Source organism: Zootoca vivipara, chromosome 2, assembly GCF_965207765.1.
Source record: "Zootoca vivipara chromosome 2, rZooViv2.hap1.1, whole genome shotgun sequence".
Taxonomy (NCBI): Eukaryota; Metazoa; Chordata; class Lepidosauria; order Squamata; family Lacertidae; genus Zootoca; species Zootoca vivipara.
Genome location: NC_142584.1, coordinates 7,699,645 through 7,712,682, shown reverse-complemented (window position 1 = coordinate 7,712,682; position 13,038 = coordinate 7,699,645). Strand labels below are relative to the sequence as shown.

At 49.0% G+C, this 13,038-nt stretch overlaps 1 protein-coding gene across 1 annotated transcript in view; it reads right to left on the bottom strand.

Annotated features, from left to right (window-relative positions):
• BIN2 (bridging integrator 2) overlaps positions 1 to 13,038 on the bottom strand; it is a 37,263-nt gene that overhangs the window by 22,736 nt on the left and 1,489 nt on the right. Inside the window, exons 2-4 of the mRNA XM_060272105.2 lie at positions 4,832 to 4,912; positions 2,981 to 3,035; positions 937 to 1,031 (exon numbers count right to left, since the gene is read on the bottom strand). Of these exons, the coding sequence (XP_060128088.1) occupies positions 937 to 1,031; positions 2,981 to 3,035; positions 4,832 to 4,912 (231 nt within the window). The remainder of the gene's footprint in view (positions 1 to 936; positions 1,032 to 2,980; positions 3,036 to 4,831; positions 4,913 to 13,038) is intronic.

The following is a 13,038-nucleotide window of genomic DNA, read 5'->3' as shown; positions in this document are numbered from 1 at the left end:
GTTACTCAGTGACTGTGAAATCAAAGGGTGAGTTGCACGTGTGAAACAGATAAATTCAGAAGGCGGCATGATAGCAGTCAGAGGTGCCAGGCATCATGTGGGAGATCTGTGTCAAAATTGTTCCTTTAAGTAGGGCTGCCAGAAGTTTGAAGAGGTCCTCACTATTTGTATAATTAGTTGATTATTTATTAATTATTATTGAGTATTTTAGTCAATTAGAATAGAATAGAATAGAATAGTAATTTATTCACCAAGTACTTACATACTTGGAATTTGCTTTGGCTAATTTTACAATGTAAATGTACTTTATACAAAATATCTGTTAAATATCTGTGTGAGGATCGGAGTGTGCAAAACACTATTTCAAGCAAAGAGGAGCCACTCCGACTGCGCCTGGAGCTTTTGCCTTCTGTCCCTGTAGTGACTTCAGAACAGGTTGAGGTGGTTGTTGGTGCCTCTGGCGCTGAGTGAATTGCTCCAGTTGATAATGCTTGACTTTGCTCTAAAACTGATTTGGGTCGTTTGCCAATTTTTGACTCCGGAGCAGAAGAATATGTTCTCTTATATTCAGTAAAGGAAGATGTTCTCTTATATTCAGAAATGTTCTATAAATTCTTCCAAAGAGTAGCCGAGACATGTTTGAGAATTGAGTCCGAATCATAGGTTCGTTTTGCCACTATAATCTCCTTCGTCGGTGCGCTCCTAGCTTGGTTGTACAAATTTCTGTCTCCTTTCCTTTAATTAATGATTAAGTCTGCATATATCTGCAGATAAGCTATACGCCGGCTCCCTTGGCCAATAATGCGAGATGAGCGCGCAACCCCAGAGTCAGTCACGACTGGACCTAATGGTCAGGGGTCCCTTTACCTTTTACCTTATGAGATAAAAATATGAGATAAAGCCGCTCTCTGGGACTAACAAATGTGCAGCTCTCACCTCCACTATGGCTTGCAATTTTTCATATCCATCCCACTCCTCGCTGTAAATTTCCTGCAGAGTTCCAGACACTTTCTTAGAGCTTTCATGCATCACTGCAAAGGGCAAACAGCAAGATTGATTACTACCTGTCAGTCGTCATTATCAGCCCCTGGCCAAGTCAACATCCCCACTGCTGACGGGAATTACCGTACTTAAAATATTCAGTCTTCAAGCATGACAGCTCTTCAACGGCACACATTGTTTGTGTGCTCAGTTCTTCCGGATCCCCATGTGATTGTTTTAAAAATCAAGTTATTGGACCCCCCCCCCTCCTTTTGGGCAGCTTTGTACAGTGAAAATAATATCCGCTAGCTGTGATAAAGAGAGGGGATGACAAGGGGTTCACAAAGGCATGATGGTGTTTCTCAACCTCATAGGTGTCTCGTTACTCCCAGCTTAAGGGGAAAAAAAGATATGGCAAAGATGTGCATACCGTAAATTGTGGGAGAGGATCTCTGTCATGAGATGATCAGAGCTTAAGTAGAATGGACATAGGAAGTTGTCTTACCGTGAGTTACAACATTGATCTATCTAGTTTAATACTGTAGAGCAGGGGTAGGCAACCTAAGGCTGGGGGCTGGATCCGGCCCAATCGCCTTCTCAATCTGTTCCGCGGACAGTCCGGGAATCAGCGTGTTTTCACATGAGTAGAATGTGTCCTTTTATTTAAAATGCATCTCTGGGTTATTTGTGGGGCCTGCCTGGTGTTTTTACATGAGTAGAATGTGTGCTTTTATTTAAAACGCATGTCTGGGTTATTTGTGGGGCATAGGAATTCGTTCATTATTGTTTTTATCCCCAAAATATAGTCCGGCCCCCCGCAAGGTCTGATGGACAGTGGACCGGCCCCCTGCTGAAAAGGTTTGCTGACCCCTGCTGAAGAGGTTTCAACCTTTTTGAGTCTACGGCTCTGTTCTACATTCTTTCTGCAGCACCCCTGTGGGGCTCAGGAGCCCAGGTACGTCACCCCTTGCCTGCAGAGCTGCCCAGAGGACTCCCTTGTGGAGTGTTTCCTCCAGCCTCCTCTCCCCTCCCCTCTCCTTGGGAGTCCTCTGGGCAGCCACTGCTGCTGCCCCTGGTCTCCAAGCTGCCCCCCACCCCACCCCATAGAGAGGTGCCTCCTCAAACTGCCCCACAGGGACCTGGGATTTGTCTGTGCATTCCCAACATCAGGGGCCGCCAGATTGGCTGGCTGGGGTCCCTCGCCTGCTTGCTGACTCCGAGGCCGCCTCAGCTCCTGGCAACCAGCACCCTCTGGCCAGCCCCAGAGGCACCATTCGCCTGGGGAGCTTGTAGCCAGGACTGCTGCAACAAACAGTTGTGAAAGCCTTTGGGAGGCAGAGGTGTGAGAGGGCATCAGAGGAGGGAGGGAAGGAAAGAAAGAGGGACAGAGGCCAGGGTTGCCTGTGGCATCCCTGGCCACCATTCGAGGCACCCCAGGGTGCCACAGCACACTGGCTGGAAACCACTGCTGTAGACCAGACATCCCCAAACTTCGGCCCTCCAGATGTTTTGGACTACAATTCCCATCTTCCCCGACCATTGGTCCTGTTAGCTAGGGATCATGGGAGTTGTAGTCCCAAAACATCTGGAGGGCCGCAGTTTGGGGATGCCTGCTGTAGACACTGACTAACATAATTTCTTCAGGGGTTTTAGGCATTCCCAGTCATAACCTCCCAGTCTAATCTACTTCACAGGGCTGTTGTGCAAGGATAAAGGGTCTTGTTTATGCTGCCAGGAGCCACTTGACGGAAGGGTGGGGTAATTTTCCAGTTTCAGAAAAATGGATAGGTTTGGAGAGGAGCCAACAGTAAGCGGAGCATCTGCTTGAAAAAAGTATCTTGTCAGACAATCTCACTCTCTCAAGATGGCAGAGCTGATGACCTTTCAGCTGGGAGGCAACATCCTGTGATGGATGCAATTGCACCGCGAAGGAACTGCCTTAAGGGGTGGCTGCCGAGGGCTGAAAACGTTACAGGTATTAAGACTTGGCTTTCTGTACCTTGCACAGCACTGAGGAAAACCTTAAGGTCCTTGTAGAGTTTGTGACCTTCAGCCTGGGGGCAAAAAAAAAATAAAGTGAAAAGGCGAGAAGTCATCGCGTCAGATGTGCTCACCTGTACATTTCTGCATGCTGTGCCTATTGGTTTATTGAAGAGTTGGACACGACTAAACGACATCAAAATACAAGGAGGGTGAGAAAAAAAAAGAACTAAAGGCAGAAGTCTGTGGATTTATGGGAGTGGTACCATAAAGGCAGGACTTCAGGGCCTGAGTCCAGAGCCCCCGTTCAGCAAAATGGACAGAAGGATCTCCAAAGGGAGAAGGGTTACTTTATCACATTTTTAAGTAAGCGAAGGAACACCATTGAAAGACAGCCTCCCACCACCAGTGTCATAGCTGCCAAGTCTCCCGTATTCCCCGGGAAATCCCCGTTTTCCCAGCTGTTCCTAGCTGAAAAAACAGATTTTTTGTTCCCCCCGGTTTATTCTGGCGTGGTGGCCATTTTGGAACTGGGCGGAGCATGCTCAGAAGCGACTTTTGATGCTGCTCTGCCCAGTTCCAAAATGGCTGCAGTGCGACTTCTGGCGTGGCGGCCATTTTGGAACTGGGCAAAGCAGCATCAAAAGTCACTTCTGAGCATGCTCCGCCGAGTTCCAAAATGGCGGCAACACTACTTCCGGTCTGCTATTTCCGGCCCGGTCCCTTATTTCTCCGACAGCAACTTGGCAGGTATGACCAGTGTTACGCCCAGAGTCTAAAAACCACCGAATTGCACCAGTAGTAATACATATTGCCATCTAAGCAGTGGAATCCTGTAATACTAGTAAGTCCACTGTCCAAAATAAGTGCTCCATCGCCTTCAGGGTCCTCATAACCTACTGTTGGGGCAAGATTGACTGTGTCTGGGTACGCGTGTGTCTCCTCACAATGGTTCTTTTTCAATATAATGCTTAAGTCCACTTTTTCAGTATCTTTTAAGAAACCCCAAACGCCATAACTAGCTTTATCCTCCATCTATAGATACCAGTATTCAGGAGACTGCGCCCTATATGTTTCAGTACAGTGGTACCTTGGTTCTCAAACTTAATCCGTTCTGGAAGTCCGTTCCAAAACCAAAGCGTTCCGAAACCAAGGCACACTTTCCCATAGAAAGCAATGCAAAATGGATTGATCTGCTCCAGGCTTTTAAAAACACCCCCTAAAAAAGCCGTTTTAACATGAATTTTACTATCTATCAAGACCATTGGTGCATAAAATGAAAGCAATAAACAATGTACTGCAGTCACGCAATAAATCAGTAGACGAACTGGGTTCCACACAGTCACAAAAACAAAACAAAAAAGAGCCGCAAAAACAAAAATGCAAAATAAATAGCAAAAACAGACAGACCTCAGCATAACAATCAAATCGGAAGTGTAACACTCAAAACAGAGCACGTTCGGCTTCCGAAAAGGTTCGCAAACCAGAACACTTACTTCCGGGTTTGCAGTGTTTGGGTTCCAAGTTGTTTGAGTACCATGGCGTTTGAGAACCAAGGTACCACTGTAATCCATTCTTTTTCCTTATTCTGTGTTTCCTCCCAGGAACCCAGGGGAATGCGAGGAGTGGCCTAAGCAGGGTATGCTTTATTACAGCAAATTCAAACAACTCTGTAGACTGAGGCTTGCCAGAATCTTCCATGGTTTGCCTAACCAGAGGGCCTATAAAACCTGAGTCAGATCAACTCCAGATTCGGGTACACTAGAGATGATAGGAGAACATGGAACAATCCTAAAAATATTACATTCCCCACTACCGCCAAAGTTTCCAGAAAGCAGGGAACAGCTCATTCTCTCGTGAGCAATACAACCTGTTGCTGTTGGAAATTGTATGCGCCCTGTTCAAACTGATCATCTTTCGTTTCCACCGTTTTCCCCAGTTTCTGCAAAACCTACAGCAACAGGGAAATAAAGATAGTACAGCATTAGAGCGCAAAACATGTAACTTTGCTTGAGCAGTTAAGGCGCAAGACTGATTTTAAATAAATGCTCCATGGATGTTCTGTTTCCCACAGTGGTGATCTTCAGCCAGTCATCTCTCCAATATGATCTCATGGAGCAAAATAAACGACAAGAATTAAAAAAAAATGCTTAATAAAATAAATAGCCTGTGGGTTATATCAAGCAGTGTTGTTCAGTAAGGCTTCTGTCTGGGTAAAGTGAAGGGAAACTATTTTCAGCAGGGGTGGGCGAGCTGTGCTTATATTTGCTTGTTCCGAATGGTAGGCTGTCAACTGCTGGGACCACCTGCGTTAGTGACATAATGCAAAACAAAGACAGCTGTGCAAAACCTTTGTGGGGGGGCGGCACATGCTTTCCACACAGACGGTCCCAGAACCGAACACTGGCAGTTCCAGGTGGAGGAAGACCTCCTTGCAGAGCTGCTGCTTTTTGGTTGTCAGCACTACTGAAATAGAAGGATCAGTCACCTGAGGCCGTTTTATGCATGTTCTTCCTGCTGCAGGTGGTGGCAACATGGTACCTGTGAGCTCACCTGTATCCACAGAGGCTGTCCCCAGCACCTCATGGGCGTACCCAGCGCGGGGCAGGAGGGGGCAGCTGCCCCCCAGAAGCAGGGCCGGCGCACGAGAGCGGTGCTGCCGGCGAGGCTGGTGGGCAGAGGCGGAGCACAGCCCGGCGGAGCGCGAGTTTGGCGTTCCCGCCCACCACACAGCGCCCTCCCTCCAGCTCCCTGTCGCGCCCTCCGGCAAGGCCAAGCATGGCGGGGAACCAGAGAGAGTGACGGGAAGCTGGAGGGCGCGGTGGGCGGGAACGCCGAATTTTTGCTTCGCTGGGCTGTGCTTCTCCTCCGCCGCCTGCCTCTGGAGACTCCCCCGCTGCTGCCGATCCTGCTGCTGCACCAAAAATAACCTGCGGGTGCAAACCTAAGCGGGGCGGGGCCAAGGCATGGGAGGGAAGGGAGGAAGCGCGCACGGCAGGGCGGGGGAGGAGCCAGAGCGTGATGGCTGCCGGGCGAGGGGGCCGCCGCCGGCAGCAGCAGGAGCTGCTGAGTTCAATGGGACTTGCTCCCAGGGAACAGCGCACAAGGGGGCAAGCTTCTTAGCGCCCGCTCTGCCAAGCAGCACTAATGTGGTGGTCTTTTAAGGTGCCCCGCATGCTCAGAAGCACTCTCCTTTTTTCTTTTCCCCTCTGAATGCAGGATCCCGCTGCCGCCAATCCTGCTGCTGAACTGCGTTCAGAGGAGGGGAAAAGAAAAAAGGAGAGTGCTTCTGGGCATGCGAGGCATGCCTTGGCTCCGCCCCTTGCCCCCCCTAGTTTTGATCCTGGGTACGCCCCTGAAGCATCTGAAGGGTCAGCCCCTCCCACTGCTGAAATGAAATCTGAAAAAACAACACTGTAACCAATAGAATAGGCCGCAGGTCATGTGTGTGGTGACCATCGCTATTTTGCAAATGTGCCCCTAGGCAACCCCTGTTTTCCCGCATACCCCTTTCTTCAGGAACCTTATCAAGCACCTTTTAAAAAACACTGCAGGACATATGTTATTTGGCGAAGCTGTTGCCTGGAAGCAGGCCCTCACCTTCTCAGCAACTTTTAATACCCTCGGCCATATACTAGTGGCCAAAATTGTGGGAACCTTTTGGGAAAAGTGTATTTCTGAGGTTTGATGGCTCATAATACCACCTTTATTTGGAGTAATACCATAAAAATATATATATCTATGGAAAGACATTTAATGAAGAATGTAATGCAACCAAGTTTGTTCAAGTATCTGTATTCTATCAAACGTTATAGCCAAAAATCCAGAAAAAGGAAGCGCAACTTGCTTAGATTGATATGCCAAGCTTGCCTTGATTTGAATGTAGCCAATGAGCATGAGTTTTTAGAGAGCCAATCAGGTGTTATGAGCCATCAAACCTCATCAAACCCCAAAAGGTTTCCACAATTTTGGCCACTAGTGTAGTATCCTTCTGGGCTTCTTTGCTATGATGGGGGTTGTTTTGCAATGGCTCAAGTTCTCAAGTTCCAGTGCAGCCTCAGAAGGTAGCCTATGGTCTATGGGGTCCTGCAGGGTTCAAATGTGTCTCCTATGCCTACAGGAGGGACGCGGGTGGCGCTGTGGGTTAAACCACAGAGCCTAGGGCTTGCTGATCAGAAGGTCGGCGGTTCGAATCCCTGCGATGGGGTGAGCTCCCGTTGCTCGGTCCCAGCTCCTGCCCAACTAGCAGTTTGAAAGCACATCAAAGTACAAGTAGATAAATAGGTACCGCTCCGGCAGGAAGGTAAATGGAGTTTCCGTGTGCTGCTCTGGTTTGCCAGAAGCAGCTTTGTCATGCTGGCCACATGACCTGGAAGCTGTATGCCAGCTCCCTCGGCCAATAACGCGAAATGAGCGCCACAACCACAGAGTTGGTCACAACTGGACCTAATGGTCAGGGGTCTCCTTTACATTTTATGCCTACAGGAAACCTCCGAGAGAGATCGCCTGGGAGTGTGTGGATTTTCATAAGGCTGTCAGTGGTTACTAGTCAAAGTTACGCTTGGGTTACAGTCATAGAATCATAGAATCATAGAGTTGGAAGAGACCACAAGGGCCATCCAGTCCAACCCCCTGCCAAGCAGGAAACACCATCAAAGCATTCTTGACATATGCCTGTCAAGTCTCTGCTTAAAGACCTCCAAAGAAGGAGACTCCACCACACTCCACAGTCAGAGGCAGTGTGCTTCAGAAGACCAGTTGCTGTTAACCAGAGGTATGGGCAGTGCTATTGTGCTCGAGTCCTGCTTGTGGGTTTCTCAAAGGCATCTTGTCAGTCACAGTGAGAACAGGATGTCGGACTGGCTTGGTGCATCAGGCTTGTCCTTTGCTCTTAGGACTGCAGTTGGTGTAATACAATAGATTGTATAGCTGTGGAGCCGCTGTGCGTTTCCAGAGACAAGCTGTGTATGGAGACCAGGGAACAAGCAGACTGTCCCCATTCCTGCTGCTAATTGGGGACTTGTGAACAGGGCCGTCTTAAGCCCATCCAGCACCCTGGCGCTAGGTCCCTCCAGTGCCCCCCTCCAGAGCCTCTCCAAGGGCCCGGGAGTGCCAAGCGGACCGCAGCAGCAGCGGGAGGCCACCTCCGAGGACTCCGTGCTGCGCCTCCTCGTTTCCCCAGCGCTGGGTTCCACTCAGTCAAGCTTTGTCCTCGGAGAAGGAGCGCAGTCCTGGCCAGATTGCTGGAACCCTGCGCTCACTTGGCGCCCTTCCAGCGCCCTCCAGCGCCCGGCGCCGTGGTTCTCCACGCCGCAACCTCTATGGCTAGGACGGACCTGCTTGTGAAGTGTACGCGTGTGAGGAAAGAGAGCTAATTTTTGCACACCCAGTTCCACTCCCCTGACAGTACTGAGATGATGTACCTACGAATCTCCCAACTTAAAATAATTGTGCAAAAGCCATAACAACCCCACAATGCATTTGGGGGCTTAGCTAGCACTTCCTTTTGGCAGGAGTGAAAGTTGCTGGGGAGGGGGCCCTGACACTTGTCATCAGTTAAAGTTACTATATCAAAGAAGGAACGCGCTTTCTTCCACCATGTCAACAACAGCCTCTCTAGGCATCGAGGGTTAGTAAGTGACACTCCCTGCCTTCAGAAACATCCCCTTTTTTTGCGGTTTCCTTCCCCTCCCTGCTTCCATCTGGTATTTTCAATTATGATTACACAGGAACCAAACACACACACACACACACACACACACACACACACACACACATGCACACATCTTCCTACGAGGATTTCCTTCAGAATTTATCAGGACCAACAGACTGGTGACTGGGAGGGTTAAAGGAAACCGACCGGTTTAGCTCCTCCCCCACATAATGCATTTATTGTTGTTGTTGTTGACTTTCTTTTTGCCATAGCCACTCAAAACGACTTACTAAAAACCATACGTATGTTAAAACTGGGGAGGGTGAGAGGACCATTAAAACTCCCCACCCAGTCTAAAAGGTCATAATTAAAAGCCAAATGCCTGTAACAACGGCACTAGGCAAGTCTCCCTGGGGAGAGCATTCCACTAATGGGGAGCCACCACTGAAATGGCATATTCTCATGTTGCCACCTTCCGGACGTCTCGTGAAGAGGGTACATGAAGAAGGGTCTCAGATAATGATCACAGGGTCTAGGTCAGTTCACTATGGTTCTCTTAAAAAAAAGGTAAAGGGACCCCTGACCATTAGGTCCAGTTGTGACCGACTCTGGGGTTGCAGTGCTCATCTCGCCGAGGGAGCCGGCGTACAGCTTCCACGTCATGTGGCCAGCATGACTAAGCCGCTTCTGGCAAACCAGAGCAGCACACAGAAATGCTGTTTACCTTCCCGCTGTAGGGGTACCTATTTATCTACTTGCACTTTGACGTGCTTTCAAATTGCTAGGTTGGCAGGAGCTGGGACCGAGCAACAGGAGCTCATCCCATTGTGGGGATTCGAACTGCCGACCTTCTGATTGGCAAGCCCTAGGCTCTGTGGTTTAACCCACAGCACCACCCACACCCCCCATGATTCTCTTACGACTTGGCAATATAGCAGGTTAGCAAAAGAACACAGGAACTGTCTTTCTGGAGCTGAAAAAGGTCCCATTAGGTATAGAATTCAGTTTCCAGCAGTGGCCAGACATATGTTTCTGTATGCTCACAAGGCATGAGGTTTCCTGTTGTGCTTCTGGGAGGTGTCTGTGGCCACAGCAGGCCCCAACAGAGGTCCTGTGGCGGAGGTGCAGGCCTTGGTGGCACAGTGGCATGGGAACATACGCACCCCTTGCTGTGCCGTCATACCGTCATGACAGGGCCGGTGCTAGGGCTTTTTGCGCCCTAGGCAAAATCACCTCCTGGCGCCCCTCCATAGGCGGGAGGAGCACAAGCCAAAAGGAGAGCTCAGCGCCCTCCCGCCTATGGAAAGCATGCTGTGAGCTTTTCAGCGGCGGCGGCGGCAGCAGCAGCGCCCATAGCTGAAGGCTTCAGCTACAGGCGCTGCCGCCGCCGCTCACTTGTTGCAGCCGCTGAGGAGCTCACAGCGTCACCTCCATAGGCGGGAGGGCGCTGAGCTCTCCTTTTGGCTCACGCTCCATAGGACCTCCATAGGCGGGAGGAGCGCGAGCGCGCGCCGTGGGAGGACGGCGGCGGTGCAGGGTTTTTGCGCCCCCTCCATTTACGCGCTCTAGGCAACTGCCTAGTTCGCCTAAATGGACCCACCGGCCCTGCGTCATGACATGACGTGACGTCATGATGGTGTGGCATGGCGTGTGCATGGAGGGCACCCACAGTCTGGGGGCCAAGTCGGCTCTGCCATCCTTTGGCCTGCCTCTTTCCCACCGGCCGCCCCAAGCAGAGTTCCAGGTATAGTAGCAGAAGCAAGGCATGCTCAGAAGTACCAGGGACAGAATTCAGAGAAGCTGCTGTATATGCAGCTGCGTTAAGGGAAATTGCAACGACAGCGTGGGTCTCCGGGTTGTAACCTGACAAACCTAATCTGCGAATGCATGGTAGGGCAGACAGTGCTTTTTAGCACACTAGAAGAACTATCACCTGGTTTTGTGGCTGAGAACAAAACAAGTACCGGTAGCTTATCTGCTGTTTCCCACATCTCTGTAAGTGTAGAACAATGCTAGAATCACACCGGCTGAGAAAGCAATGAAATGGCTGCCAACGGTTATGAGATCCACGGTTACCGGTACTGTATTTGTTTCCTAGTCCATGTAGCAAACTTTGTTGCACTTGCAGGCTATGCCGTTTGGGCACTTGACTCTCGTGGCTTCCTCCAAAGGATTCTACAGTAGCTTTGGTGAGGCTTTAACTTTAGGAGAAACTTCCTAATGATATGAGCCATTTGACAGTGGAACAGATGGCCACTGGAGGTGGCGGGCCCTCCCTTCTTTGCTGGAGATGATTATGCTAAGGTTGGGTGGCCACCTGTCAGGGATGTGGCATAGTAGTTGCATATTGCATTGCACATTCTGCACTGAGCAGCGGGCTGGGCTGAATGACCTCTAAGAGCTCTTCTGACTGTTATTTTGTTCTTAGCTCCCCTTGTGGAGCTTCCCAGGGTGACCCAGGGAGAGGAAAAGACCAGTTCCCCCCATAATTTAGCCATAACATGTCTTCTCTTAGGATGGCAGGGCATTACGATGAAATGCCAAAAGCAGATGGCCAACTGTATTAATCATCTTGTTCATTTTTGAAAGGAACCCCCCCTTTCAAAATAGGGCAATGACAGGGATGGCTGGATGTAAGGGCAGACCCAGCTAACTACTCTACAACTCGGAAGGCAGATTTTGGGAGACCATCACCCCAGATTCTACTTCTGGTTGGACCCTAGCACAGCATTTCCTCTTGGATCTATTAAGTGGCAGTAAGTAAACGGACGAGAGGACAAGGCTCTAGGGAACTCCACTGGGGCTGGGGGCTGAGGTCCGGCACGTGACTAATACATGGGGAAAAACACGAATGTTCGATGCTGCAGTTCTAAAAATAATATTTAAAAGGCATTCAGTCGCTGTGAAGCCTCCAAGGGGGGGGAGGGCAAGGTGCAGCTAAGCCAGCTACGATGTGCATGCCTGTCACTTAAATTTCCAAGTCCGGAACACAGCTTGAGAATGAATTGTGAACCCTGTTCCATATTACACCAGTTCACCCTTAGTGCATTCTGCAAGTGAGACCTGCAACAAAATGCTGCAGTGCAGAGGGTGCTCCTGTCCTGAGTTTGGGCCAGCCATGTCCCTTTCCCAGATAACTCCCTTCCAAGCCCACCCAGTTTATGATTGCTCCTTCTCAACAGTCAGCCAGCATTCTGTGTTTACTGAACATACTCAGTTTTCATTGGGCTGTTTTGAGGGTTCGCCCCTCCCCTCGAGGGTTTTCCCAGAACATTTGTACTTCTGCAAACCTGAGCCTGCTGCCGCTTCTCTCATGTGCAGAGATGGTGCCGCCTTGCCTGCATTATGATCAGGGGTGGGCAAATCTGTCTATTTTGGTTCCTCTCTGTTTTTCTTGTTCCAGTCTTATATTGAATTCTCCGCATTTCTGCATTAGTTTGTGCAGTTAGTGCAATCCCCCCCCTCCATGTGCATTTTAGCCTGATACACATCTTTGAAAGCAACATCCCCTAATATAATGCATTCTATCTGCTACTTTTACTAATATATGCATTCAATGCATACTTTTTGGTAATACACATTATTTGGTTGGAGAACTGCATCACAAAAGCTGGAGAACTGTGAACTTTGAAGAGCAGCTGTGTTGTTTCAGTCTGAAATTGTTCTGTAAAGTGAGAATTAGGTACACTCACATTAAAATCCAAACCAAACCGATTTTTCTCCCCCATCCCTAATAAGGTACCACACTTGGGGGATGAGTTTTTTAGGTTCAGCTTGGTATTAGAGATTCAGAAACTAAATTTAATCTTTTGTGTAATCTCATGTCTCTTGCATTAAGGTTAAACCTTAGTAATGACATGACCAGGTCATTTAAACCAAATAACGGCTGTTCTGACTACTCAGCCACCTAGACACCACCGGCAGAAGGCAAGTTAGGTGCGGAAGCAAACAAAGGAGAGAGCTATGTAGAAAATGTCCTATGTAAAAAAATGTCCTTCCAACTAGAACATTTTACTGTGCTTGCTGAAATTTGGCAGGTGTCAGATAAAATTAAACCTAGCATTATGTGTTACATGTTTTGAGACCTTTGAAAAGGAAGAGAGCCATGCTTAGCACAAAGGTTCTTTGAAAATACGACTTTCTGTAAGAGACTCAACACCCCTTCCCTAAGATTTCTCCCTGTCCAATGTTTCTGCCAATGAGCAAACACTTGACCTGCCTCATACCTAAAGTTCTTGGGCACACGACTAGGGTTGCCATATTTCAAAAAGTAAAACCCCCCTCAAATAGTTGAGCTTTTTATTTATTTAGGAAATGCAAAATGCAGCTGTTTCCCCTGCTTCTTCCATTGTGTTGCCATGCATCTGGGACATTCAGCAAAATTCCCCCATGACACCATTTTTACACCTGAAAACATGTTAGGA